Raw genomic sequence first — 13,233 nt, 5'->3', positions numbered from 1 at the left:
ATGGTAAAGGCTACACCTAATGTGAAAACTGCTCGAAAATAGGAGAAACGGAGCGAGAACAACCTGTGCTATATAGCACAAACCGTAGAAGACTATAAGGCACCTATTATGCAGAAAATGGCACTGACAGAAATTCTGCACAAAATGACGAAATAGCCTATGTAGTACTGCCTGTAGTGGAAACGGAGGCCGAAATGAGCCCAAATCAAAATTCTGAGCAGACCAAGCTCTTTGAGCTTACCCAAAATATTTGTCGACCTGCGAACGCTTGCCAAAGCTCACTGAAATCAGAGAAAGTGAGCAGGCGTGTGCTGGAGTAGCTTGCGACTAAGCACGGGAGGACGTGACCTGCTTTGATACCAATTGTTGGAATTAGGGTTGCAGAGAAAAACACACAGCTTGGAGAAGACGAAGGAAGCTCAAGGCACAGAATAGAGAGTGTGTTACTTAGTGTGCAATGGAAAGATAGATAGCCCTAGAGTGATGGGCGTATATACAATGCACGGGGGAAAAAACCTCAGAAAGAGGGAAAAAATGCCCCGGCGGTCCTAGTGTGTTCACACACATCACTACCACATGTATATGGTAACAGTTTTATCCCACGACTAGCCACAAATGCATTAAATTCATGAGACATTACTCCCCCTCTCCATTGGAACGGAGGGTGTCCATAGTACATTTCGTGACAGTTTCAGTCATAGCCAAAAATTGTTTGAAGCACATAAATACTTTAGACTTCGCTTTAAGCGGATATACACATGCATGCCTGGAGTAATCATCAATGAAGGTCATAAAGCAAAGGTAGTTGTTTAAGGATGGAGTCTGCATGGGCCCACAAACATCACTATGCACAAGCTACAACCTACATGTGGCCCTAACTGAACCATCCTTTAGAAACTTCAAACATTGCATCTTACCCAAAATACAGCCTTCACAAACATGTTTGGCAGATGCTTCAAGAGGCGGCAAAGAAGCAATCATATCAGATTTTGGCAAACGCAGCAAACTGGCAAATTTCAGATGTTTTGCATTTCAAAGTTTTGCATCTGAAATAGCCTTAGAATCCACAACTGCATTTACAAAATTTTGCCTAAACTTGTCATACAAAGTGAGCTTATACATCCAATGACATAAAATGCCAGATGCAACAATTTCATCACTGAAACTAAGATCATGTATTGTACATCTGTCATCCACAAATTTGACTACAAGGCCAAGTCTAGCAAGTGCAGATACAAACAAAAGATTATTCTTGATCCCAGGTACATAAAGTGCATCAACAAGTGTGAAAGAACTACTGTTTACAGCAGTAAGCACAATCTTTTCAACTCCCTGAACCGGATAAGTGGCACTGCTAGCACAAGTAACTAAATTCCCATGAGGGACAAACTCAAGAGAGGTGAACAAATCATGATGTGAGGTAATGTGCTTTGTAGCACCACCATCAAAATACCATACGTGTGAATCTGCAACAACTAACATGCATGCATCATGGACAACAAGATTATAGGTACACTCTACATTAAAAGCCCATTATGCATCCACATCAGCATCACAGTCTCCTTTCATAGAACACTCAACAATAGCTGCATTTGTAGTGGAACCAGCATTAGTAGTGGAACCAACCTCTTTCTTCTTAGCCTCTTTGACCTTCAACTTACGACACTGCATGATCAACTGATCATTAGCTTTACAATAATGGCAACACATCTTCTTTTTGCCCTTATCACCAGAATTTCCAGATGAATTGGTGCCAGCAAAAGCATTAGGAACAGGTGATTTTCCACTCACAGAAGAACCATGAGAAGTGGCTGCATTACTGTTACCACCTTTTCTTTGAGCAGCAATAAAAGCATGTTCAACTGCACGTTGTCTAGTCCTGAATGTGGTATTACATACCGTTGCATTTGAGGCTTGTAAGCGAGTATTGTCAATCCAACATATCATCACTTGTTTGTCGTTCTTCTTGTCTACCTTGAATGGTTCTAGAGCTGATATATTGTACTTCGATTTACCCTTTTGATTTTTCATGAGGACTTGCACATTTATGCACACAAAAGTTGGCTTGTAGCATTTGTTTAAGCTAAACAACTTGCATCAAAGTTACTATATTTTCTAGTCCATGATGTCTTTAACACAAAATTGGGTGTACTTTAATTCAAACAATTACCATCCAAATTTGATGAATATTGAACCATTAGAATTAGCGAATGATGCAAAATATGTAGATGCATTTTAGTGCACAATCCCAACATGACCCAAATTGCAATTTGTGCAATAGAGGCCTTTCTGGGATTTGACTTGGCAACTTGTATTTTGGTACTATGTAGCTGACATTCTTAAAATATGAGATTATTTAGATCACTAAAAAATGACATAAGGTTCAAAAATTTCTTGATTAGAACTTGATGATGAGGATTGGCCATAAATCTCATCAAGTGTCCCTTTTTAGATGAAACTCTCACAATTCTGTTGGTTTAACACAAGCGATGATACCCTTGAAGTTTGGCAAGATCTAGTTGGTGTTGTCTAAATCATGATTTGTGCAATGCTAGGTCCATGTACATATAACTATGCATGCACGTGCATGTTACTAACCCCTAGGTGCAATTTCATGCGACTTGGAAGTTGTGTGATTCCCTTTTTGCCAATTTTTGGTTTGATAAACCTTATGCTACAAGTGAGGAGTTTTGATGCTCATGATTTTGATTTTATGATGTAACAATGATGTATATGCTCTAAGAACATGCACACGGTGAAGTTCATAAGCATGGTAACAACTATTGAAATAACCCAATTTGTGATTTTGTATTTACTCAAGTCACTATTTGTGGAGTGATGGGACCTTGACCAACTGCCAACCCCATTGGGTTCCCAGCTTGCTTATAGAGTCTTTTGATTCATTCTCATGAGGTTTGGACCTTTTGGTTTGCTTGCATGAGAGCTTTTCCCCAAGTTTCAAGATTTTTGCATTTTTTCCATAAGCAAGTCTAAAGGTAGGCTTTGGACCCATTTTTGGGCATCAAAATGAAGTCTTATCAGTGATAGGAACCTAATGTGGAAACATAAATGTAGCTATGGCCCAATTCTTACAAAATTTTGGACTCAACTGTCTTTGTAGTAGTCTCTATATCTATGGAACTTACCATAAGCATTCAAGATCTCTAGTTTGCCTCTAGATTGTTTCATGGTATGGCCTTTGTACTTTTGTCTAATTTCCTATTGCGAAATTCCCCATTGCCATTTCCAACTCTTCAACATGTATCCACTTTTGATGCTCTATTGATGAAAATTTAATATGATAAAGTGGTCCTCTAGGCTCATATACTCCTTCTCCCTCTATTGGTTGCACTTTTGAACTTGTTGAAAATAAGGCTATAGGAAGCACACAAAGATCGAGAAGATGAAGGAGAAGCTCAAGAGCACACGACACACAAGAAGTAGTATTATTGAGTGTGTCAATACAAAGATAAAGCTTTCCCTAGAGTGATGGACGTATGTACAAGCCATGGAGACAAAAAACCTCCTTCATAGGAAAAAAGTGCCCGACGGTCCTAAGCGTGTTCACACACATCACTACCATAATATGGGAGTGATGTGATTAACATGAGTTGGCACTCATGTGTAAGGAAGTGCGAGACCCTATATGATCATTCCACAGAGGGGAGTAAGCCCAAAGATTTGCAAAAAGCTTTGAACTTCTCATGAGGCAAAGCCTTGTGAAAATATCAATAGGGTTGTCCTATGTAGGTGCATAAGCCAAGTTGACCACTCATGTAGAGAGCCTCTCCCTAGCATAATGCTAATGGGACTCAACATGATTTGTGCAAGCATGGAACACTTAGTTCCTCGTGATAGATTGGTATCTAACATCCAAGTCTATCAAAAGGCATTTGAGCCAAACGAACTCAAGTATAGTTGTAAAGGTTACCTAAACTCAACTAGAAGGTGGCCATTGTAGGCCGCTTCTTGCTCAACCAATATGAATGAGCTATCAAGCATGAAACAAAAACCATTAGTGGATGCTTATGTGTCATAGAAAATAGGCCAATCTGAGTTTAAAAATGCATGTAAATATAGCACCAATGATCCCACTTGGAACACAACAACCCAAGATGTATAGTCCCACTCAAGTAGTGAAAGATCTGCTTAGCTACTTCTCAATGTGTATGCATAAATTTTCTCACCTATGAGACTACATATTGAACATCTGACATTGTAATGCAAAGATGAGGTAACCAATAGCCTGTGTATAGAGTGTGACATCAAAGTAATCCCCAACATCATGAAGACTAAGATTCAAACCTATCTCCATAGGAGTAGCAATATGCTTGCAATCTTCAAGGCCGAACCTATGAAACAATGTCTCAATATCCATGTCTGATACAATTCAATACCTTTATCAACGTGCTTAAATTGTATGCCCAAATAATGATTCAAAAATCCCAAATCTAACATTTCAAAAGAGACATCCAAATCAGCAATATGTCCCTCATTTGGTCGAGTGAGCAACATGCCATCTATATAGATCACAATGATTATAAATACATAATCTACACGCTTGACATACAAAAAGTTTCAATTTGACTATTATAAACCATGTGTAACCAAATAAGCATGAATTTTCTCATACCAAGCATATGGAACTTGCATTAAACTATAGAATGCCTTCTTGAGTTTACACACCTTGTTTTCTTTCCCTTCTAAACAAAACCATGACAATATGATACATAAACTCCCTCATGAAAATCACCATTCAAAAATGCAGTTTTTATGTCCAATTGATGTATATTCCAACCATTATGAGGTGCCAATGCTTAAATGCTATGAATGGTAGTCATATGACAAGGAGAAAAAGTCTCATCAAAATCAAGGCCCTTTTCTTGAGCATATTATTTTTCCACAAGCCAAGCTTTTTAGTGATCAACCTCCCATTAGGCTTAGGTTTCAACTTGAAAGCCCACTTAGTACCAATGGGATTTTTGCTAGGAGGCAAGTCACACAAGACTGTGTGCCATTCTTTACAATAGCATCATACTATATTGCATTGCAATCAACCAAAACTTTGAATTTTGTGATTCATCAAATGATAGAGGCCCTTCCTCTCATCAGACACATTAAACACAACCAAAACATAACAATCTCATGCATAAGAGATATGTTGAAAACCTAAATGAGCATGACTAGATAAAGGTGTATCCGATTTATAGTCATGCAAGGTTTACACCAACCCACTTGGCATACCTCTAGCTTGTTAGTTTTTATCCCTATATCCTCATCAATTATAATTCTTAAATCTACATTATAAAATGGTGGATTCATAACATACCTCGCTTCTTCACAACTACAATCCCTTTGTGTGGCCATAGTGCTTTGATTCGCTTTTCTTGTTGAGATTTTTTATGAGCTTTTGCAGTATTAGGTTAATTGTTCGCTTTAGTGGGTTGGGGGTGGGTTTTGTCCACTTTTGTTTTGGTCCTTTTTTCAAGACATGTTTGTTCTTCATCATCGCCACCTTGGTGGTCTTCATCATCTCCATAACATTGGATTGATATGTGTGGTCATCTTCATTTTTCTTTCTTTGGACTGATAGAATCCAGGTTGGCTAATCTTTTGGCCATTCAAGTTCTAATAGTAGGTCCTCTCCTTTGTTGTTGGATTTCTTCTTCTGGTGTTAGCCACTACTTTTGTGTTGGTGTAGGAGAAAAATTGTATGCCATGCCCAAGGCCTGATATGCAATCCTAGTTAGTGCCTCTCCTCCTCCGATGTACTTCACTTTATCTCCCTTTAATGTAGGCATCTTTATCAGAGACTCATGGATGTACTTTCGGAAGTTTATTTGTTAGTGCATCTCCTCCTCCGATGTGCTTCACTTTATCTCCCTTTACTGTATGGATCTTTATCAGAGACTCATAGTTGGATGTACTTTGGAAAGTTTATTTGTTTCCTGAGCATGTTCGCATCATATGTGTGAATATGTTTGCAACCGCATGATTTGGAGACGTATAACTTGTACGCCTTGTTTTTGCAAAGTGCAAACGTTGATGGTAGGACCTCATCGATAGCATCAAATTTGGCATCTTTAAATCTCTAAAAGTGGCTGCAACTCCAACTTCTATCAATGCACCTACGCTGGACTCTTTTTAAGTCCTCCTTGCCTCTCTGGTTGCCGATAGCTTTAGGGCATTTTCTATGACATCTTCAATTACTCATACTGCAATCTTCTCAAAGTTTGAATCTAATAACTATGTCATGCCCTCCTTCACTATGGTAGAAGCAATTATGTGCATTTGATCAAGGCAGAGCCCAAAGTATTTATGTGCATCTGATGAAGGCAGAGTCCAAAGTATTTATGTGCATCAAGCATTTATTGCTTTATGATTGAAAATTTATCTGGTTGTAGTGTGGGTACCCTCCATTTTGATCGAGGAGGGAGTATATGTCTTAAGAGCAGAATGCATTTTTGGCTCATCATGGGATAAAACACAATGTACATTGTCACATACCCCTCAACAAAATGGCATTGTAGAGAGGAAAAACAGGTCACTTATGGAGATGGCACTATGTATGGTCAAAAGTCAAGCTTTTCCACATGCATTTTGGTTTGAGGTTGTCATGTGTGCTATGTATGTATTGAGTAGGTACCCCACTAAAGCATTATAGTCTGTCACTCCTTATGAAGCTTGGATGTATTTTGTTTGGTTCAAAATAGCTCCAAACAAGAAAGACTAGCCAAAGCAAGCAACAGAAGATGCTCAAAGGAAAGTGGATGAACAAACCAAGAAAATGGAAGAACTTTAACAACAAATAGAGGAGCAAGGAAGAGCGGCAACAACTGCACCAACTATTTTGAAAGAATAAGAAGATGCCCCAATAGGGAGGAAGAAGAAAGGATAAAGAAGAGCAAAAAATTGGTCTACCGCCATCTTTTCCTCAATCACAAACACAAACACAAAGAGAAGACCAACACTCAAAAAGGCAGAGGATCACAAGTCTCCACCACCTTTGTTTCCACCAGCTAAAAGTCAATCAAGAGCAAACCATAAACATGGAAGAAACTCAGCAAACAAAAAGATTGTGGGAATAGCAAGGAGAGGCCTTCTCTCATCTCACACAATTGGTGTTTCTGGCGGCAACAACCAAAGCAAGAAGTGAACTTCTAGATGATGATATATGTGGTTATGTTTCTGGTGGCATAACTTTTACTAACTAGCTAGTATGAAATGCACCATATTTCAAACTATTCATCCTCATATAAGTGTCATAGAGCAAGAGCTACTTCATGAGCATGTTTGTAGTTTTGAGCTGGACGATATGGTCCAAACGAAGACCAAGGAGATAGAAAGCTTGCAAAAGAAGGCATACAAATCTTCAAGAGTGATTCAGAGTATACATGAATACATAGACCTAAAGAGATAAGAGATATGAAAAGTGTAATAGACATGATACTAGTTAGATTAGATAATCAAGATATATAGCTTCAAAAGCTACAAGATATCTATAACAAATAACACAACAAAGCAAACACCTACATATTTAATCTATTGTGGAGAATACATAAGTCACACAAATAGAGGAGAGATTGCAACAAAAATTGGATGTGCTCAAGGCTTTAAGTGAAACTTGGACTTTGAAGTGGTTTTATCAGGAGATGTTGCCTACAAACACAAGAAGAGCAAGTCAAATTTGTGCTTTGAGCCAAGCAACGGTAGAGGAAACTGTTGGTAAAACTGGGTTTCTAAAGCGGAAGGATGAGATGAAAAATGTAACGGAAATTATGTGCCCCACGAGACAACTTTGCTTATCTATTCACAAAGGAATTGCCTCATGAGAAGTTCAAACATTTTATCAAAGCTTTTGACTTGCTACCTTTTGTGGATTGCTCTTCTTAAGGCTTGAGACTTCTTTATATATGAGTGCCAGCTCATGTTCACAACATCAATCTAGAAGATTTGTTCCCATATGGTGGTATTGATGTAATTGGCCACACTTATTACCACTCAATCGCTTTTTGCTCTCATAAAGAGGCTTTTTTCCCTTGTGCATTGTATATAAGCTCCTCATTTTAGGGAGAGCCTATCTTTGACTGGCATAGATCAATGCATAGACTTGACAATGTGCGTTTTTGAGTTTGAGCTCCTTTTCATTCTCCTTACTCTTTTATGTTCCTTATAAGCTCAAAACCAAACGATCCAAAATTTTCTTGCCCTTATTAATGAGTAGCATAAAGGATTTATTTTAAACTCTCATTCCATTTGAAGATTGATGATCAATTTGTATGGGTCATTTATGCTATGTTATGAGCATATATACACAATGTCACATGAGGGCTCAAGTGGCAAGGCACAAAGGTTCTGTTTAGGAAGTGGCTCTAGTTTTCTAATAAGATAATCCACTTTGTTACTCGATATTTCTTGCTAATTAGGACCATACTAATTGATGCTCTTGGGTACTACATAGTCAACCACACATACTCAAGGCCACCCAACCATACTACTGGGTGGTTCGATATTATATTCATTCATTGGGAAGATTCCTCCCCTTATGCCAAAGTTGGCACCCTCGTGTCCCGTTAACCCTTTAAAAGGTGTTACGTGAGGTTCGAATTCGTGCGCATTACTTTACTGCGATTGAGACTACTATTGTAACCAATCCAACATTGGGCCGATGTTGCCAACGTAGGGAAACCTTACCTTAAAATAAATAAATAAACGTCATCCCTGTACGCTCGGCCTTGCCTTCCCTGCGCGCGACACTTGGGTCTTGGACGAGCGCAGCCTCCTGCCTCGTACTTTCTTGGTGTGCTGCCTCTAGCCTCGCATCAGCTGTTGTGCACCGACGTAACTGCCTTGCTCCGGAGGTATAAACTGAGATTCGTTTTTTTAAAATATTTTTCTCCAGCCGGTACCTCTTACTAGTCGCTGATGCTTTGGGGTAGTGTGAACCTTGGCCAAGAGTTTCTTTAGTTGGCTCATGCAGCTTCTCAAAACTCAGAAGTAGGCGCCAACTCTCCAGCTCCACATTGCCTCCCCATGCTTGCTTCGTCTGTTCCGTTGGTCGTCGTGAAAGCTTCTGATTTCCCGAAGGATTTTGAATTCTGTAATCCTTTGGTCTCTCCGCGTTAATTGAGATTCTCTGCGTGCAATCTTCTCGAGTTCACGCCAAGATTCTGCGTGCATTCCTCTCACTCGTGCAGAAAGACCCACTACTTACCACAGAGGCGAATGCAGTAAATTCTGGTGCAAATAGGGACCCTACCTGGCGTCTCAATGCATCGAACATTCAGCATAGAAACCGTCTCAAATTTGAGGCATTCTGCAGAGGGCAACACATCCGAACCATTGCGTCCGTTCCAATAGTTTCTGGCCGAAGAAACAAATTCTTCAGCTTTGGTGCTGCATGCATTGTCTCAAGAAAGAGCAACATGCATAGCTCATTCACATACATCAGCATATAAAACGGCGTCTTTATGAGGGAGAGAGATGGAGGATGCTGCCCTCAATGTGAGTCCTGGTGGTCACTCTTTTCACGCCCCTTTTAAAGGGAGCTCCAGCTTTGACAAGTTTGCTTTCAGCCCAGTTGCTCTGGAATGCTCTACATCAGATGCTCATGCTTCTAATCTTAGCATTGTCTTCAACAATGCTGTGTATGATGGGAACAGTGTGGATTTTGAGTTGGCATGCAGGGATAATGGTTCAGAAGTGTGTTGGGATGAACAAAGGCTCCCTGACGACAAAGATATTGTACAGTTGGGCTGGAATACTCCAAATTTTACTGTTAAGAGGTGCTCATCACCTCTGCTTCCATCCAGAAATGTTGTTGTGCTCTTCCAGCATGCTTTAAGACAAGGCTTAACGTTCAAATTGAGAGGGCTACTAGGTAACATGCTGGGATACCCGACAAAATCTACCAAAGTGCTTTTAGCATCATCAAAACTAGCAAACTTTTTGAAAGCAGGGAAGGAGCACAATCGTACAAGCCACAAGAACATGAGTGTGAGGGGACCCAAGTTTGAGGTTCTAGAAGGCAGTGATGAAGCCAATAGGAAGGCACAAAATGCTTTTGTAGAACGCTTGATTCTGGATGAGAATTCATTGCATGTAGAAGGTCACGATCAGGCCCCTCCAAAATCATCCCTTGGTGCATCAGCAGAGGGTCAGATTCCTAAAATAAAGTTGCCATTGACTTCAGGCTCATCATTGTGGAGTCTTACATCCAATGGAGCAGGCAATAGCTGTGGGTCTGATACATCTACTTCTTGTCAATATCAAGGAAGTGAAGAAGTAGCTTTGAAGATGGGCTTTTCTGAAATTCCTCCTAATGATACCAGCTCGCCTCACCATGTTGACAATTCAGAGCTGAGAAACGTGTTATTAACAAAAGAAGCAAACAACACTTGTGCTGAGATTAGTCAAGAGCATCCAAACTTACCAACTCGAGTTAGACCAGAAAATGTGGAAGGGAATGCTCCTAAAGTACCTCAGACATACAGCAGTCATTCTCATTCCCAGTCTGAGCAAATGTTACCCAACTGCAATTTCAGCACATGGTCTGGACAAGAGTCAAATGTTTACCTTTCTAGGCATAATTTGAACATGTGCAAGGAGTGGCGTCACCAGTTTGCCAAGCATCAACAAGAGCACAGATGGCCAAATCATGAATGTATGGACAGAAGTGTGAAAGCTGGCTTCTCGACGACTTATTTCCCTCAAAGTTCTCAATGCTTTTGTTCACCCTTCCCTGCATCTGGATATCAGTGTGCATCAGATAAAGGACTCAACACTCATCCACAATATGCACCATGTCGATTCAATCCCTTGGCACAGAGTTGTCCTACCTCTGTTCATCCACTCTCTCATTCGCAGTGCCAACACAGTTCTAATAGACAATGTCTCATCAACAAGTGCTTGATGCTTTTTCCAGAACAAGGAAAGCCAGCTTCTGTTACTAGTTGTCCCACATGCCACTACTGTACAGAGCGATTTTCATGCTCTACTCGAGCATGTCAAGCACAAAGCGAGCTGCCTTCCTACCAATCCTCTCCTTCTATATTCAACAATGATTGCTTTTGGCACCCGTCCGAGTATTTTGAGGAACCAGGATCTTCAGAACATCTACATGCAATGAAATGTGGAGGCACACCATCAAAGCTGAAGCCTAAGAAACTGCTTTGGCTTTCAGAGGAAGAAGCGGAAATAATTCGACTGATTAGACTATCTCAAGTAAAGGTAACTAGTGCTATTGCTGGCAAAGTTGGGTTCTCCCTCAAAAAGGATTGGAATGGCAAGCTAGGCATTTGATTGATATGTTCTCACTGGTATTTGAGAGAGATGACCATATACTAGGAAAGATATCCACCCGATTTTACCAATTATTTTGTTTTTTCTCTTCATGTATAATTGTAGCTTGTAGACGTACGATAGGCTAGAATATTTGCACTGGTCATTCTAAGCTGCATTTTGCAACTTGCAGGACTTGAGCAGGTGCTCTAGCTCCTACCATGCATCTGAGCGAACCTCACCAGTTCTAAGTGCACGGTTGGGACCTGAAGTTCAGGAGGAAGTCAATTTGAACGAAGCCAGGAATCCCACAGTTTTTTCAAGCAGAGTGTCTTCATCTTCTCTTGAAGATTTTGCTTCAAGGGCCCCAGAATCGATTATCTCAAATTTGGTGTGTCATCTACATGCGTTTCTCAACTGATTGTTTGTTCCCAATGTCATTGATTTTTGTAATTCTTGAACATTGTGTGCCATTTACATGCATTTCATGATTGACTGTGTTTGTAATGCTTGTCAAGGTTTTAAGTACAAAATACAGTTTATAATTCTACCCACTATAGTTTGAAATTAGCCAATGTTCCTTTTTGTATTTTTCGTTGAACAGGGCATTGGAGAGTTGAAGTGCCTACTATCTGAAGAAGAAGGTCTTCCCATCTATGATGATGCTGAAGCACTTGTTGTGGACGATAATGAAACAACAAATCAGGTAACCGTCACCCAGACACTCATCATTAAGTAACCCCCTGTATATCAAAATTTGATCGTCTTGTTAAATGATCCTAGACTAGGATTCCACTATGCATCTTGCCTTTATCTAAAGAATAATCAAAATCTGTAGTGCATCCGTATTCAGCATTTGTAAGCCATTGTTGCTTAAGCTTAATGATGGGGATTCAAGATGCTGGTGTGTTCTGGTTTTTCAAAGAGAAGAGAAACAGGTGTCAATGCTGTTGTTTCCCTTCTTTGTCCATGCATTTTAAAGTTTCAATGTGCTGACTGGTTGAGAAGCCTGCAAAAAGTACTGCACAAGATAGTAACTCTTGTTGTAAAGTTTTTTCTCTAGTGTCAGTGTTCTGACTATCACAAAGAAAAGCAGCTAGAAACCTTACAGGAAAGAACTTTTGAGCTGTTCTGATACTTGTGACATGCAATCAGTGTGTATGCTTAACAAAAGTAGATAGCTTATGAAGCATTTTGCATCACAGGTGTAGTACCTCTATAAGATTTAGTGTGGGCCTACCAACCACCATAAGAGGTGATGGCTCGGTATTCCCAATCATTAGAGTGGTCTTGCTGCCACTTCTCTAGCAATGTAGCATTACATTAAACTGTATTATGATAATAAGAAACAAGTATAGCAAGTTTCCTAGTTAGAAAGTCTCAAAATTATGTTAGTATGTTTGTGCTATAACAAAGTAACATGTAGGTTATTGAGAATTCCACAGTGTAAACACAATCAGAAGTTTCAGATTACTGTCTACTCAAGAATCCAGCCTGCAATGTGGCACTACCAAGGCACTTAGCTCGTATAAAGGAAGGAAAGATTTTAGTTTTATTGATTCTAACTGCATCACAAAAATTGAAACTCATTCTGCGGAAAGCACACAATTAGACAGCAATGGAGGAGCTGACAAGCATCCTGGCCAAGGTGAACATAAAGTTTCCAACTTTCAAAGAATCTCCACAGAGGATGTAGACGACCACGGTAGGAGGTTTGTATCTGCTCTTGAGAGGTCGTGGCCTAAGCACAGAAGATGCCTACCCAGTGCTCTTTCCGTCAACCTTGGATGGCTGAGTAGACAAATGGTATGGTCAGTTTGCAGAGAACCACTTAACAAATTGGGCAAACAATAATGGCAACTATTTTGTGAATCTTTCAAGAGAAGGTTTTAGATGACTTGGCAATTAGTCCTCCAACTTGATGAGACTTTTGCGTAACTCTTGACAAGGATG

At 39.9% G+C, this 13,233-nt stretch overlaps 1 protein-coding gene across 2 annotated transcripts in view; it reads left to right on the top strand.

Annotated features, from left to right (window-relative positions):
• The first annotated feature begins 8,940 nt into the window (after window positions 1-8,940).
• Window positions 8,941-13,233, top strand: part of LOC147430745 (uncharacterized) — a 122,684-nt gene continuing 118,391 nt past the window's right edge. For both annotated transcript variants that reach the window (XM_086493308.1, XM_086493307.1), the window contains exons 1-3: window positions 8,941-11,229; window positions 11,474-11,671; window positions 11,885-11,986. In XM_086493308.1, the coding sequence (XP_086349434.1) occupies window positions 9,484-11,229; window positions 11,474-11,671; window positions 11,885-11,986 (2,046 nt within the window). In that variant the 5' untranslated portion in view covers window positions 8,941-9,483. The remainder of the gene's footprint in view (window positions 11,230-11,473; window positions 11,672-11,884; window positions 11,987-13,233) is intronic.

This window comes from Adiantum capillus-veneris, chromosome 21, assembly GCF_014529385.1.
Source record: "Adiantum capillus-veneris isolate H3 chromosome 21, ASM1452938v2, whole genome shotgun sequence".
Lineage (NCBI taxonomy): Eukaryota > Viridiplantae > Streptophyta > Polypodiopsida > Polypodiales > Pteridaceae > Adiantum > Adiantum capillus-veneris.
Note: the sequence above shows the minus strand (reverse complement) of the source record. Positions and strands in the feature narration are given on the sequence as shown.